The 15,845-nt window shown below is 37.8% G+C and overlaps 3 protein-coding genes across 3 annotated transcripts; 1 reads left to right on the forward strand and 2 right to left on the reverse strand.

Moving 5' to 3' along the window:
- Positions 1-16: 16 nt before the first annotated feature.
- scyl1 (SCY1-like, kinase-like 1) lies at positions 17-7,833 on the forward strand. Its single transcript, XM_043257279.1, has 18 exons — positions 17-155; positions 954-1,094; positions 1,348-1,470; positions 1,558-1,778; positions 1,900-1,990; positions 2,112-2,267; positions 2,888-3,046; positions 3,157-3,264; positions 3,420-3,533; positions 3,647-3,802; positions 3,894-4,082; positions 4,199-4,274; positions 4,369-4,563; positions 5,108-5,226; positions 5,359-5,439; positions 5,745-6,086; positions 6,190-6,268; positions 6,936-7,833. The coding sequence occupies exons 1-18, from the start codon at positions 48-50 to the stop codon at positions 7,058-7,060; spliced, it is 2,583 nt and encodes an 860-aa protein (XP_043113214.1). The 5' UTR covers positions 17-47; the 3' UTR covers positions 7,061-7,833.
- A 1,003-nt stretch (positions 7,834-8,836) lies between these two features.
- On the reverse strand, positions 8,837-10,800 carry LOC122357741 (phospholipase A and acyltransferase 3-like). The gene is made up of 5 exons (XM_043257282.1): positions 10,679-10,800; positions 10,362-10,403; positions 9,797-9,905; positions 9,415-9,683; positions 8,837-9,341 (listed from the first exon to the last, which is right to left on the reverse strand). Exons 2-5 carry the CDS (start codon positions 10,374-10,376, stop codon positions 9,222-9,224), a joined length of 513 nt encoding a protein of 170 aa, XP_043113217.1. The 5' UTR covers positions 10,377-10,403; positions 10,679-10,800; the 3' UTR covers positions 8,837-9,221.
- Positions 10,801-14,044: 3,244 nt separating this feature from the next.
- LOC122357330 (phospholipase A and acyltransferase 3-like) lies at positions 14,045-15,826 on the reverse strand. The gene is made up of 5 exons (XM_043256682.1): positions 15,714-15,826; positions 15,415-15,448; positions 14,943-15,051; positions 14,566-14,834; positions 14,045-14,411 (listed from the first exon to the last, which is right to left on the reverse strand). Exons 2-5 carry the CDS (start codon positions 15,421-15,423, stop codon positions 14,292-14,294), a joined length of 507 nt encoding a protein of 168 aa, XP_043112617.1. The 5' UTR covers positions 15,424-15,448; positions 15,714-15,826; the 3' UTR covers positions 14,045-14,291.
- Positions 15,827-15,845: the final 19 nt, after the last annotated feature.

Here is a 15,845-nt window from a genome sequence, read left to right on the forward strand (position 1 = left end):
CGCTGTCCGTCCTGCAGCAACATCGTAGGCTGGATTGACGGGGAAGGATGTGGTCCTTTTTCGCACGGGATCCTATCAAAGACTTCAACTATGAGATTTTACCCGAAAACCAAGAAAAGTCAGGCATATGGACCCTTAGTCGGGGCAAGCGCAAGGTAAAATGACTTGACATATTAATATAAAGCATACAGTGTAGCAGCAGGCCGCTGAAGCCTCGGGCTAAAGTTCAGCTACATACCGCTTAGCATCGCGCATCGTTGCGTTTGAAGCAAATCTAAAAAGCTCAAAACACCTTGAAATTCTTTGTAGGATTATATGTTTTGATAGGCAGTGCTAAATATCCTTAAAGCCGCATTTGTTTCAATACCACTTAACACAAACTAGGTGTCTTTTGTCATTATTTCACCACAGTATATTTCGTTCCCGTGGCCACGTCAACAACAAAAAACCTGCAGGCACATTAAATTGCTTAATGATGCTCGTATGACTAAAATAGTCAGTATTCAGTTGTTTATGGGTTTTTTACTCTGAGTGTTACCCTGTCATCTCTCATTGTGTTATGTATGATTATATAAATAGCTAAGAAAGGAGCAGTGTTTGTATTTACCGTACACGTGTCCTGGCAGGCCATATTAATAACTTTATCACATCATTCATCACAATTAATAAAGTCATATCACTAATTGTATTTGGTCGTCATTTACTAAGTTGGCAGGCGCCAGTAACCATTAGATCATCTCTAACGATTTCTGAAAATAATCTGTCAGTATTATAATGGCAGCTCAAGCATCAGGGAGGCTTCTTACTGTAATGTTGTTGACTCATCAGAGGTTTTGTTCATTTGAAGACTAGTCAATATAACCAGGACGTTCAGTTTTTGTTTCCCCCCAAATCTAATTGCCTTAGTCTTCTTGAACTGTAACCTAAGTTAACTAGAAACCTGTTTATTCCAGACGACTGGCGAGCCGGTGTCAGTCTTCCTGTATGAGGTTTCCCAGGGAACAGAGGAGCAGACTCAGCTGGCAAAAGCTGCTTTCAAACGCACAAAAACTCTCAGACATCCCAATATCTTGTCTTACGTAGATGGGCTGGAGGTAAGGATCTTTTACGTTATTGTTATAATAATTTGTATTATGCTGTTTATCAGTGATAAAGCATAAGGGGGTATACATAAGGAGAGCTTTGCGGATGTAACCCATTTTACGTTAAATATAGGCTTATTTGAATCCCAGAAACAACATTTCCTTTGGTTAGTGAGGGATTTTACACAAACATTTGATGGTTCAGATTTATTGTGATTGCAACTGCAAAAAAGCCGTTTTTCTGTCTTTTCCTTTTTGGATTCAGACCGAGAAAAGCTTGTACATCGTCACAGAGCCTGTAACTCCTCTGGCTGCTCACCTGAAGCTCCAGGCAGATAAGGGTGGTGCAAGTGATTTAGAGGTGTCATGGGGCCTTCATCAGATTGTGGTAAATTGTGAAGGCATGGACTAAATTGAAATTATTGTTCAGTCATTAGTTAAATTGCTTAGTTTGCTGTCATTCCTTTCCCATCAGAAAGCACTGAGCTTCTTGGTGAATGATTGCCATCTCAACCATAACAACTTGGGCATGTGGGCTGTCTTTGTGGACCGTGCTGGTGAATGGAAACTTGGGGGGTTAGATCATGTGACCTCAGACCAGGGAGACTCCACTTCCTTACCCCCACCTAAAGTGATCAACCCCGACTTAGAGAGATATGACCCTCCAGAGAGCCCTGGCAATGGTGGAGAAAAATGGTAAAGACAGAAATCTCTTGTTTTCTAGTTCTCTTTCTTGTACATGTATTTCCTATATGTTTTTGTCAAGACCTAAAATGCGTATAAACTGTAGCTTATTGTTGTGTGTGTACAATCTCAGGACAGGGGACGTATGGCGTCTCGGTTGTCTTATTTGGGAAGTATTTAATGGAACTTTACCACGTGCCTCCTCGTTACGATCTCTCGGCAAGGTACCAGAGCATTTTTGCTTGCTGTTAACTAGCTGTGTAATAAATAACAACTTTCTTCAGTAGTTTTGACTATTACATACAAAATAAAAGCTATTTATACTCTGCCTTTTATTTCTTACAGATTCCAAAGCAGTTGGTGCCGCATTACTGTGAGTTAGTGGGAGCAAACCCAAAGATCCGTCCCAACCCTGCACGTTTCTTACTGAACTGCAGATCTCCTGGAGGCTTTATGAACAACAGCTTTGTAGAGAGCTGTCTGTTTCTGGAAGAGATACAGGTATTTTAGTTGTGTCTCCTTGAAAAGCTGGGTTTGGTCATTCTGATATGCAAATACAGGGCTAGAAAGCATTTCTTATTACCAATATTAAAAACAACTGTGCTGTGTAATAGTTTTTGGAAACTTTCATCAAGATTCTTTGATGAATTCAAAGGAACAGCATTTATTTAGACATCTTTACGGTCATTTTTCATCCATTTCATATATCCATTCCTTGAACCACTCTCAAGTATTTGAACAGCAGTGTAGATTGCTGAGTATGCTTTGATAAATGAATAAAGACATATGTTATAAGTGTTTTATGTAAATGATAAACGGTATGTAGAATGATCAGGCTATGTGTGTGTGTTGAGTTTGGGTGTGTATAGGTTTGTGTTATTATTGTGCATTTTCATTAATAAGGTAATATTATTATTATCATAAATTTAGGCTTACCGCTTTTGTTTAATATTACATGTATGTTTTTTGTATATTTGTACTTTATTTATTTGTATATGTATATAAAATGTAAATAATTTTGCCATCAACATAGCAACTGTTGCATTAAATTATAAATAATAAATCATACATTTATGTTAGATAAGTCACCTAAATGCTTGCTTGTTTGTGTGTTTATGTAGATTAAAGAAGCCGCAGAGAAGCAGCAGTTTTTCCAGGACCTAAGTGAGAATCTCGACTCTTTTCCTGAAGACTTCTGTAAACATAAAGTGCTGCCTCAGCTCCTTACAGCCTTTGAGTTCGGCAATGCTGGCGCTGTCGTCCTCACACCATTATTTAAGGTGAAAGACTTTTTTGGTATTGCATTAACGCTAAACAATATGGCACGTTATCTCCAGAGCATCTTAAAAAAAGTTTCTTTAATACAGTTCTGATATTTTCTTTGCCTTAGGTAGGGAAGTATTTGTCAGCTGAGGAGTACCAGCAGAAAATCATCCCAGTCATAGTGAAGATGTTCTCCTCTACTGACCGTGCCATGAGGATACGACTACTACAGCAGGTATAGATTACTTCATCGCTTTAAGTAGTTTTCTACATTAGAATTTAGTCACACCAAAGTTTTAGCCAAGCTATCTGACTCTACACATTTAAGCACATTTAAACTCTCAGTTCTAAACATATTCTTTCTTTTCTATTTGTCTCTCTTTTTACCAGATGGAGCAGTTTATTCAGTATTTGAATGAAGCAGCAGTTAACTCACAGATTTTTCCACACGTGGTTCATGGCTTCACGGACACAAACCCTGCCATCCGAGAGCAGACTGTAAAGGTATTTGTATGCTCCAACTACCGTCCTTTTCAGTGTTTTGACACTCAATATAACTGAGATTGGCATACATTGACAACAGTTTTAAATGTTGTTGTGTTCTTTTTCTCTCGTAGTCCATGCTACTGTTGGCCCCTAAATTAAATGAAACCAATTTAAATCAAGAGTTGATGCGTCACTTTGCACGACTCCAGGCCCGGGATGATCAGGGCCCCATCCGCTGCAACACCACCGTTTGCCTGGGCAAAATTGCCCCCTACCTCAACGCTGGGGTAACTGCATCTAAAAACATAATCTTTCACTTGTTTATGCATATTGTTTTCTCTCAGTGACCATCTATTTTTCATTGCTTTTTTTTCTCAGATGCGCCAGCGTGTATTAATCTCTGCGTTCTCACGAGCAACTAAAGACCCGTTTCCCGCCTCGCGTGCAGCAGGCGTGCTGGGATTTGCTGCCACCCATCAGTACTATAGTGTGGCAGAAAGCGCCAGTCGTATTCTGCCCACACTGTGCACACTGACTGTGGACCCAGACAAAAACGTTAGAGATCAGGTAAAGAAAATGCACAGCAGAACTCATGCAGTATCTACTTAAATGTTCTGTGGTTCGGGAGTGTAATCCATAATTTTTGAAAGAGACAACATCTTGAGCTTTTTCTGTTCCGGTAGGCATTTAAAGCCATAAAAAGTTTCCTCAGTAAGCTGGAGACAGTTTCTGAAGATCCCTCTAAACTAGCTGAAATAGGTATGTTTTGACCCTTGTCTTAAAGGGACGATTTACTCTAAAATTCCCAAATGAAGGTAATTGTATAAAAAATATGTTAATGGTTCAATCGCAGAGAAGGATGTGACTGCATCTGCGCAGACAGGGGGTTCAGCTGCTACATGGGCAGGGTGGGCGGTGACAGGTGTCTCATCTCTCACCTCCAAACTCATCCGAAATGCTCCGGCTGGTTCGGAGGCACCTCCTGCTGAAAACAGCCCTGCCCCTCAACCTGCTGCTGGAACAGTACCCACAAATACTACGAGTAAAGGTATGCAACGAGACCAATGGCTTCAACCTCTGGAGGTCACGTTTGTCATATGCATGCACCAAGAATGTCTAATTAAAAAAAAAAAAAAAAACATTATTTAAGTCTGTTATCTCTAGTGAAGAAAAAAAAAATGACACTACGTTTTTTTTTCTTACTTGTAATGTAAGGTTTTTTTTCTCAATGACACATGTAGCCAATGAAAATTACTTCCTGGGGACATAGATTTCCAAGTATAAGTAAAGGAAGTGGAATGAAAATGATCAAAGATGTAGCTCTTAAGAAAGAAGCTAAATAATAATGAGTTGCCACAAAATGTTTTTCAATTCACGTTGAAAAAAATGTCATTCAAAACCTTTTTACAAATACAAAGAGAACTTGTGATTGTGAGTTTGTGATTAGAATGATTACAGTTATTTTATAACCTAGTTTCAAACTACCAAATCTGCAGTCTTAGTTGATTGAATCATATTTTTTTCCCCCAAAAAATAAAAATGAAAACGGTTGGCACCAAGTTTATCATGTCATCAACCTCTTTTCCTCTTAGGGCCAGAAATGAAAGCACAGACGCTAGATGCTCTTGGAATCAAATCAGAGACATCAAATGAGGGGACCGTGGAGCCAGATGGGGATCGATGGGATGATGAAGATTGGGGGAGCCTTGAGGTGAAAGATGATTATTCAATTTATGTAATGCCTCTGGTATTTTTTCAGTGCTTGACGTTTTTATAATGTTAAAAAATCTTACACACAAATACTGAGAAATCTGAATAATTCCTTATCTTTGTGCACCCACAGGACCCTGAAAAAGTCCAAACAGATCCAGATGATTGGCATTCTGATTGGTCGGCAATGTCATCAACACAGAAGAAAAGCAGTGTAAGTGATTTGCATTAGTATAGTTTATGAAATAAAAGATCAGTATTATCCTACTAGATTTGTTATGTGTATATATACAGTATTCATACTTATTATTACTAAAAAACTAACAGGTTTTAATGCTATTCATTACTATTAGTGGTAGTCAGAGATGGGATTCAATGTGTTTTATAAAAATATAGAAAGTATTGTACGTGCAATGCAATACAAGGATCACAATTTAATTCAAATGTTGCATCACAAATAAATGATGCATTAATCATTAATAGTCATTAATAGCTAATCTACGTGTCATGTTTCCATAGGTGGGCCGGAAGTCCTCCGAGGCAGTCAAGAAGCAGAGTTCTGATTGGAGCTCTGGCTGGGATGCCGATGACAGCTGGTCTAACGAGAAAGACGCAGATGGTCAGGGTCAAAGTTCACCTGCTGATGAGGGCTGGGGTAATGACTGGGATGAGGATGGGAGTCTGACAGAGAGTTTCACCCCAACATCTCGAAGTAAAGCCTCAACTGGAGCTCCAAAGAGTGGCAGGCTAAGCTCTGCACAGGAAGGGGTACGATTGGCCAGCGATTACAACTGGGATGCAGCGGAAGCAAAATCGGCAACATCGGATCTGCTGTCCAGTGTGTCACAGCGAAGTACTACGGTGAGTCTTTGGTGGAGGAATTTCCTTTCATTGTAAACTGCTTAAGGTGGTGGAAATCCTTTGTGGATTATAGTTTATGCGGGTTGTGTGTTTTTGTCCACAGAAGTCTGATGGCTGGGACGCAGACAGTGCAGGAGACTGGGGGACAGAAGAAAACTGGGAGTCACTGGATGGAGAACAGGGTCAGAAACCTTTTTTTTTTTTCTAGTTTATACACTTGAAGGGATAGTTTATCCAAAAATGAAAATTACGTCATTAATTACTCCTCCTCATGTCGACCTTCATTCATTTTTAAAATGCTAATTAAGATATTTTTGATGAATTCCGAGAGCTGTGTCCCTTTTATAAACAGAAAGGATCCTTACATGATGAAACGTGGCAAGGAGATTGTTAAAATTATCCTTGTGATAAAGCTGTGTGCACTTTGATCTGAACAAAAACACATTCATGTATCGCACACATAACGTGTGTACTCTCCAAAATGACGACTTGTTGAATGAAATTATTTTTCTTTTCTTTATGCACAAAAACTTTTCTCTTAGCTTTATAAAATTACAGTTGAACCCTGATGTCACATTATTTTAACAATCTCTTGTTAAAATATGTTTCTGAGCTTTTATCATGCAAGAACACTCGCTGTCTATGGAGGGTCAGACATCTCTAAGATTTTATTATAAATATCTTAATTTGTGTTTTCCAAAGATGAACAAAGGTATCGTAGGTTTGGAACGACATGAGGGTGAGTAAGTAATGACAGATTTGTCTTTTTAAAAGAACTATTCCTTTAATTCCTTTCAGTTAGAGAAAATAGAAAGGGCATCTCGCATAGCCATGCTTTTACTCCCTCAGGTTTAAGTAAAGCAGAATTAGCAAAGAAGAAACGAGAAGAGCGGCGGAAGGAGCTGGAGGCCAAACGGGCCGAGCGCAAGGCGGCAAAGGGTCCTCTGAAACTGGGCGCACGCAAACTGGACTGAGGACTGGAGGTACAACAGATCATTGACTCCTTAAAGATGAAGGGACTGCGAGATTTTAAAGAAACATTCCGTGACGGAGCTCACAGCTGTCTGCATGTGGGGCGACTTGGAAGAACTTAATTCTGACCGAGGAACAGCTAACACACCTTAAACTATGATATTCCTTTACTCTACTCACAGTATGGTTTTTATATTACACAATATCATAGTTTACTGAGTGTGCATGAACTCACTGGTTTGATTATTAGAAGTCGAGGGAAATTTGAACAATATAATCCTAGATACCTTTGTATGGATGTACACTGATTACACATTAACTATGGACTGCTTTACCCTGAATTCGGTGTTGAGGACATAGGAGAATGGATGATCCGGAGAAACTCAAACATGTTAGCTGTTACTTAATCATGATCCTAGATGGAACAATGCCATTACTAGTGCATGTATAAACACAGATGAATATTTTCAAAACAAAGGATTCACTTGACCAAAAAACATTGTATCTCATGAAAGGCGTTTTGTTCTTTGTTTGCCATATGACCGGGTGAGGGTGGATGTGCTTGTTATTTCTGGTTTGTGCCTTCTATTGTGTTCCTAGTAGGCGGTACTGCTTATGTTGTAAAATAAACTAATCAACAGATGATTTTAGTTATTGAGACAGTCTGTGAAATCTGGTGCAATATTTTCAGAAGGGGTGATTCATGTACTGTACACACAGATGTAAAATCCAACTTCATATGTATTATAATAAAAAGGAGCTGTCTGTCTTTGGAGATTTGCTTTACAGAACAGTGTTGCTCAATAGCTGTGTTTCACAGAACAGAAAATAGTCTCAAAAGTCTCACTGAACTGCCAGAAGAGGTGTCAAGTTTTATTTTCTGCAGTCATCAAAAATCTATAAATATCAAGGAATTTTAATATATGTCCCAGGCCTCAAAAAAACACTGGTATACTGTTCAGCTCTAAGATATTTAATTAGCTGAACTGTCTATATAATAATTTCTTTACATAATCAAAAATAATTGTGTGAATGACAAGAGTTGGGAAAGGTGATGTTAAGTTATCGGTCAAAAGGATTGTTATAACCCTCCAAATTAAAATTTAAAGAGGTTTGAAATGCATCACTGGCTTATAAATATAACTTAAGAAGAAATAGGTCTTAAATTCTTATAGTACTGGACAGTAAGATTAATATATTCATTTCCATCTCATTTCCTTATTTTTGTCCAGAGCTATATTTGTAAGCGTTTATTTAAGGAGTGTTGATATAATAGATTATAATTACACAGTATGGTGATTGTTATCTTTTGTTACTTTTGTTATGTATATGACCCTAGTCTTAATGGATGGGAGTTCGGTGTCAATTTAGTTTGATCCCATTGATCCCAAAAGCCTCACCCTCACCCTGAATCTTTTTTCCTTAAGAGAATAATCAAAATTATATTTTGCGGTGATCAACATGCCACAAAATAAGTTTAACCTAAACCATTAATGAGCAATTAACTTGATTAGAGATGTTTAGCAGTGTCTCTGATGTCAGTGTCCAATTGCTATGCTTCCCACTGCTTTCCTGTGTTTAGCATTTAGTCCAGAAAATAGTAACAAAGGTCCCATTGAGCTGACGTAAGGCAGGCCAGCTATGCAGAAATCTCATTTTATTGTGTAAATGGTGATCTTGCAACATGAAACAACAGAATTAATTTAACTAGTAGCATCCACGATATGCTGGTGTAGTGTAGTGTAATCACTTTAAGAAATACACAAACGTCTAGTACATGAAGTCAAATATTTAATGGCACAAAAATGGCAACATGGCAGTTTATTTATATGGTCAAATATTCAGCTTTCTATTTTTGATTATGTTTTAAAGTGCTTAAAGTGTCAATAGGAAACCAGTAGAAAGACAAATGCGAGAAAGTTATTTAAATAATATCTTCGCACAAAGATTTGTCAGCAAAATGCACCACTTAAACAACAGAACAGACAGGATTTCGTTTGGTTGCTGGCAATCTCTTATGTTCAGTTTAGGAGTATTTCTAGTTGTGCTCGGATCTAAGCCTGCCTAATCGGTGCATTAAATTCCATTAGATGAAAAACATTTCATAGATTTTAAATATCAAAGGCCTCCACGGCTGTGCTTTCACCGCTTCACACCCGCTCTTTACTGGTTTCGTTTCTGTTTGTCTTTTGAGCCGAATACGGTTGAAGCAAAAGCGAGCACTGCAAAAGTAGCTGCTGCAACAACACCAACTCCAATACCGATCTCCACCGCTTTCCTCACCTATAACAATGGACAGACTTTTTAGAAATTGCTGAAAGCACAATTTACTACTTCACTGTTATATGAGCTGTACCTGTCGGGACTGTGGTTGTCCGTATCTCAGCTCTGTAACAAAGTGCTCACAGTTCCCTCGAAGGACACAGTACGGGAGTTCTTGTCCCAAAAACCTGTGTGCATCCCGTAGAATGTCTCGAACAGGACGTGGCTCATATTTGTCATCCAGAAGGTTGTTGACACGGTATTCATCATTACCAACCACTTCAAAAAGCTCTTCTTTCTTTACTTTGGCTTTATCACATAATACAGACATCATACTGTAGGCTCCAGCTTCAGCGTGTTCCGCTGTAGAGAAAGAAACGTGTCATTCATGAGACTTAAATGGAGCCCTTAAGAGTCAAAGCTCACTAAACATCATTTGAGGCGTGATACTGAAAAGAGATAGATGAGATACTCACAGGGAGGGGCCAAATGAATCACATAACCTTCTCCAACATAAATAGCCCAGTGCTGATATGAGCCTCGGAAGATTTCAATCAGGTCTCCAGGCTCCGGCTTTTGATCATACTAGGACACAAGATCACATGCCATATTTTGTTAAAAAAAAAAAAATCTTGTAGATTGACAGTAAAACATCATAGTGGTTGACTCAAATAATAGGTACTATTGCACTTGTGTACAGAAAAGAAAATGAAAGTGAAAATGTGCTTGCTAAAAGTTTTGCTACCTTAAACGTAAATGCGCAAAAACATATGCTCTTGACATCTACCTCTTTCTGTTGCCTATTAAAAAAAACAATCTTTTTTTCACGCACTTTTTAATACTCTCTGTAGCTTTTAATAACATATAATTACAAATTGTCATTTCTCCATATCAGGCCTTGAGCAATAAGAATACATAATTACCCAACTGTGCAATAGTATCAAACACTGCGATTTCATCAATAACAAGAGCACTCAAATGATCTATGCTCCATTCTACTGGTACATTTAATTTCGGTCTGAATCATTCAAATGAATTTACCTTTGTCGGTGACATGGCAACCTTCTTGTTTTCACTCTTTTCCTATGAGAGACACATTAACGACATTTACGATCCGGGCACAAAATGAACCTTTAACATTTTTTCCTACGCAATGACTCTTAAATGGAAACAAATACGTGGCATTATCTGAAAATAACGTTAATCGCGTTTCTATATAAGCGAATACGATATACACTTATATTGCGCATCGAGAGAAAAAAAACGAGGTCGTAGGAGCGCAGACGTCGTACAAAACAAACAAACAAACAATTCAAGATTTCGCCGTCTCGTAATCGAAATAAAAAAATCCCACTTACAAATAATGATGTTTGTCTCTGTGAGCTACGATCCGTATAATGTTCTTCGCGTCTGAAGCAAAAATAACATCACAGACCAAACCAGCTGACGTGACCGTCGGTGTCGACCAATCAGCGTGCAGGCTTTCGGCCCTGATGGACATCATTGGCGGACGCCCTTAAAGTGATCCTGCTTCTCGAACCAACCGCCGCATCTTTCGGTGGACGTCAAAAAGCACAGTGCAACAATTTACGCTTAATTAAGAGTAATGGTACAGTGTATGACGGATATTCTGAAATAAGATCGACTTATGTTTCGCTTTTATCGGTTTCCTATTCTGAAATAGATAACTCTGCTGAGCTCCGCACATGTTGATTTCCTAATAATAATTCTCATACAGTGCATAGGGCGGTAAGTGCGCTTACTGACTGTAATGCATAGGGCAGCAGGTCCTGGCCTTCTAGGTTTTGGGGGTCCTAGAAAATATTTCTTGGTGGTGTGGACAATATTGTGATATTATCAGTGGCGTTGAAATGATTAACAATGTTCTCTTCACATTTGCAGTAGGCATAGTTGTTCTTGTTGGGAAAATCTTCGTTGTTTCCCTCCCAGGTTCAGGTCTCAATGATGAGACTTACTTTTAAATGTACTATCTTAATTAGTTTAATAAAGTCAGAATAATTGAGACTGAGCTCAGGATTCAGAACAACAGCATTAAAGGCATGCAGGGCAGTCCTGTATGCTCACACTACATTTCACACAGTATTTATATTCTTGTGCTTGCGTCTTCCTCCCACTCAGGGTGTCCTTCACAGAACCAGGTGCAGTTGTTTCTTCTCGATCAGTAGATGGGCTCAGCAGTCTCCACATCCTGTTTCTGCAGATATGACATTTTGCACAGCACATACACACATAATATCAAGTAGAAAAACTCAGAGCCTTTATGAGGCCTGGGCACAGTGCTTCTATTGAGTAAAACCTGTAAAACATAAATCCTTTAAAACATAAATCCCACATTTTCTAAAACAATATTATGCATGAAATAAACACGCAAAATGATGTGGTGAGCAGTGATACAGGTTAATGAGACATTGCTTCAGTTTATGGACAAAAGTCCCTGTCTGTCTTGTTAAAGTGTTATCTGTGTAGGAAACTCTTTTATGGTGGTTTCATTCTGATTCTCTGGTTAAAGTATGTATAGGCACAATACAGTCTGCTAATGTAGGCCAAAGTTCAGTCCAAATTAATAAAGGTCTAAACATAATTTTGTCACTAGACAGTTATACAATTCATTGCTCTATTGTTAAGTTACCAAATAACTAGGCTAACTGTTTTTCCTATGGTATTACATGTTAATTGTTCATGTAAATTACTGACTCGCATGATAATCAATAATCATTACCAATTACTTCATAAAGTTCTTTTTCCGTCATTGTGGCTTTTTCGTGTATTTCTGATATTACTTTTAGCCCCAATTTGATCTGAAAGAAAAACCACATCCAGCGTATTCAATACAATGGATGTGGTCTGTAAATTACTCACAGGTGCATTACATAACCTTCTTTTCCTACATGGGGCACAATATCAGGTATCATATTTTTTAAGTGTTTTGATATGATATGCTGATCATTCTGTACAGAGACACTTCAAGTCGAACACAGCTAGTCTTTTCCTATGAATAAAGAAAATGAAAGTGAAAGTATGCTTGCGGTTTTGTTAACTTTGCCTAAACATAAATTCACTAGCTCTTTCTGTTGGCTTAGAAAACACAATTTGGTCTTTACAACGATGAATGGTTTATAAAATTGCTGCACTTAAAGTAGCAATGGATGCTTGGTTGTATAATGCAAATGTTTAGTCAAATGATGTCAATGCATCAGCATAAAATCAGCATACACTAAAAGAAGGATCCTGAAATGCAAGAATTCATATCGGTAAAGATTAACACAGCTTATATGTTTATCGGTGAAATAAACAGTGAAGAGAAAATCTTTTGATGATTAAACAGTACATACGCTGTAAAAAAAAAAATCTGTAGTTTTTACAAAACAAACATTTTTGGCAGCTGTGGTTGGCAAAAAAACTGTAAACACATTTATGGTAAAAAAAAAAACTATTCATTTTACAGAATAAAACTGTAATTTAAAAACAAGAACGTTTGAACGTAAACCAGTAAATACAACAACACACGCTGCTATTAAAACCACCGTAATAATGCATGCGGTAAAAGAGAAAGCAACATGAAGAATCAAATCTCATTACAAGTATCCAGTACACGCAAAAGTATCTACTAATATATAAAAGGTGCACATTCATGCAAACACGAAACACTATCATGGTAACACATGGACACTAAATAATGCAATAAAAGAGTACCATGTCCTTTGTGTCAAAAAATGAGATTTATGGCCATTTATAAAAATCTATGTTGCAGTTTTAAAAAAAGTCGTTTTTCACATCGTGAAACTAAAAAATATATTTGGTTATTGTTAAAACAGCAGCATAAGCCATTATTTAAAATCGTATACCATTACAATTTAGGAAAAGCTAACGTTTGTCACAATTTAGAAAAGTTAAAGAGAAATCCTGCAGAGAGAATAGTCAGATAGATCGTCACAGTGGGTTGTTAAAACACAGCGAAGCATCAAACCCCACCCACTAACTCCAGCCCCACTAACACATAACCCTGTTAGGAGAGACCCCAGCACAAATTTTAAACAAACATGTTTTAACATTAGCTTATATTTAATAAATCTTTAACATTTCTTAACTGATTAAGGCATAATGTTGTTTTAGCATGAAGAAAGTTAGAGCTTTTCATTTTAAAGATAATACCATTGTATTTTTACACAAAACACTTCCACAATAAAATGTTATTTTATTTTACTTAGTTATTCACATCTTAAAACTTGTTTGGTTTGGTAGCTAAAACATATATCTAACAAATATCCAACACGAATCCTCACAAAACACTGCAGTGCATTTAAAGAGATAAGTTAAAGACAGCACATGCTAGGATAGTTAAGGAGGATCTTGTGGATAATCTCATTAAACAAAGTCCCTTGCTTTCTAATTTTGATGTTTCCATGTAATATGTGGATACCTTGGTTTAAAGTCTCATCCCGCAGTAAGCATGAACAGTGGACAAGGGCTTGGTGAATAGGGGGCAAATTTTTTTCCCCCACTATAATAGAAACCTGGACTAAAGTAACATAAAAGTCCTCATATTTTAGTTATGTCCATATATCCTGTCTAAATACCCACACTTCCGGTCTTTGCACTTGACCACTTATACAACAAAGCGTTCAAGTGATCATGAAGTCAACTATTGTATTACTGTACAACGTTGTATTACCGGATGCTGGGACGCACGTATAGTCTTGTAAGAGCGTTTACAAAGCTTTTATTTTATTTTCAATACATTTCCTTGTACAATAAACTAAAACAGCTGACACAATTGAATTCGTGGTGCCCAGCTGAGTGACGAAAAGCTATTGTAAATGTTGTACAAAATAACCATTCTCATCTTTGCAACAGTAAACCATTTTACCACCATGCTATATTTTTAATTGTTATTAATATTTAACTTAACTTTAAATAACCCTGTATTTCTAGTTCTTTATCTCTCACAGTTCACTGTGTCTGCTTCTCTTTGTCTTTTGATCTCAAAAAGTTTGAAATGGCATAAGCGATGATTCCAAGGCCAATCCCGGCCCCAGCAGCTGCAGCAAAAGTCTGCACAGCGTCTCGTACCTATTAGAAGAAAAAACAGATATCTATATTCATTTTGTGAGAGTAAATTATTTACAATATTTGAGCATGAAAAATACCAATCCAGTGATTCATTTATGAGTAATTCGGTTACAGTACTTGAGACTAATATCCCAGGTCGTGCAAAAAGCTGTACCTGTCGGGACTGTGGTTTTCCGTATCTCAGCTCTGTCACAAAGTGCTCACAGTTCCCTGTGAGCACGCTGTATGGAAGTTGCTCTCCCAAAAACCTGTGTGCATCCCGTAGAATCTCTCGAACAGGACGTGGCTCATATTTCTCATCCAGACGGTTGTTGACACGGTACTCATTATCGCCAACTACTTCGTGAAGCTCTTCTTTCTTCACTGTGGCTCTATCATGTAGCACCGACATAAAACTGTTGGCTCCAGCTTCTGGCTGTTCAGCTGTGGAGAAAGAAAGGGTGAAGTAAAAGCAATCATCTTAGAAGGAATGTTTCGACTGAATGCAAGTTAAGCTCAATAGACATCATCCGAGGAATGTAAAATACTCACAGGGAGGGGCCAGGTGAATCACATAACCTTCTCCAACATAAATAGCCCAGTGCTGATATAAACCTCGAAAGATTTCAATCAGGTCTCCGGGTTCGGGCTTTTTCTCGTACTATGAGACAATATCGGTCGATATGTTTTGAAACGAGTGTAAATACATAGTCATAATCTGTCAGAAATGGAGGCTAATATTACATTGTTTAACTGATATAATGCAATGCCATTGCACTTGTGAAACTGCAAGATCGCAAGATCTCTGTCACCGTAATAAAACTGAGCAATAAGAGCATATAACAATAAGAGTTGTATATAACAACAGCACAAAAACTACATTTGCAACGTGAGCTTTCCTTTACGAGAATTAACCAGTAGTAAAAGTAAAAAGTAATCTTGTTTTTGGTTCATGTTTTTGTATATAAAAACATGGTTAATATTCGTAAGGGAATCTATTCATCCCATTAATTAAAAGATTTACCTCAGCCATGGCGATTTTCACTTTCACTTAATTCCTGTTAGAAACACACAATAAAGCATTTTTAGCGGACAATTCAAAACTCTGCGTCAAGGAACACATCTAAATCACATTTTATGTACCTCAATGTAAAGGCGTAAATAAATTCACGTGAAGCATCGGAAACAAACTCGATGAACTCGACACTTTCGGTCTTCCTAAAACAAACTAACTAAAAGTTTGCGCTCCGCGATCATTGCTTTGAACGAGGTGTTCATAATCTAGTTGGAAAGTTACACTACTAATTAGGAGCTTATACTTACAAAAAGTAGGTATAGCCTGTGTCGCAGTGATGCTGCTTTCCTGAAGCACGACCGGAGACAGTATGTCGCGCTACCCGACCAATCACCCGTTCAGGGCGGAAAGAGACGCCCTTAAAAGATGTCGGTGTTCTT

This window comes from Puntigrus tetrazona, chromosome 14, assembly GCF_018831695.1.
Source record: "Puntigrus tetrazona isolate hp1 chromosome 14, ASM1883169v1, whole genome shotgun sequence".
Taxonomy (NCBI): domain Eukaryota; kingdom Metazoa; phylum Chordata; class Actinopteri; order Cypriniformes; family Cyprinidae; genus Puntigrus; species Puntigrus tetrazona.

Coding starts and splice junctions, on each gene's coding strand:
- LOC122357741 (XM_043257282.1), bottom strand. Junction 9,684..9,796: donor GATTCATTTGGCCCCTCCCT/GTGAGTATCTCA, acceptor CTTTCTCTACAG/CGGAACACGCTGAAGCTGGA. Junction 9,342..9,414: donor GACAACCACAGTCCCGACAG/GTACAGCTCATA, acceptor CCATTGTTATAG/GTGAGGAAAGCGGTGGAGAT.
- scyl1 (XM_043257279.1), top strand. CDS start 48: ATGTGGTCCTTTTTCGCACGGGATCCTATCAAAGACTTCAACTATGAG. Junction 4,275..4,368: donor CTCTAAACTAGCTGAAATAG/GTATGTTTTGAC, acceptor GTTCAATCGCAG/AGAAGGATGTGACTGCATCT. Junction 4,564..5,107: donor CACAAATACTACGAGTAAAG/GTATGCAACGAG, acceptor TTTTCCTCTTAG/GGCCAGAAATGAAAGCACAG.
- LOC122357330 (XM_043256682.1), bottom strand. Junction 14,835..14,942: donor GATTCACCTGGCCCCTCCCT/GTGAGTATTTTA, acceptor CTTTCTCCACAG/CTGAACAGCCAGAAGCTGGA. Junction 14,412..14,565: donor GAAAACCACAGTCCCGACAG/GTACAGCTTTTT, acceptor TTCTTCTAATAG/GTACGAGACGCTGTGCAGAC.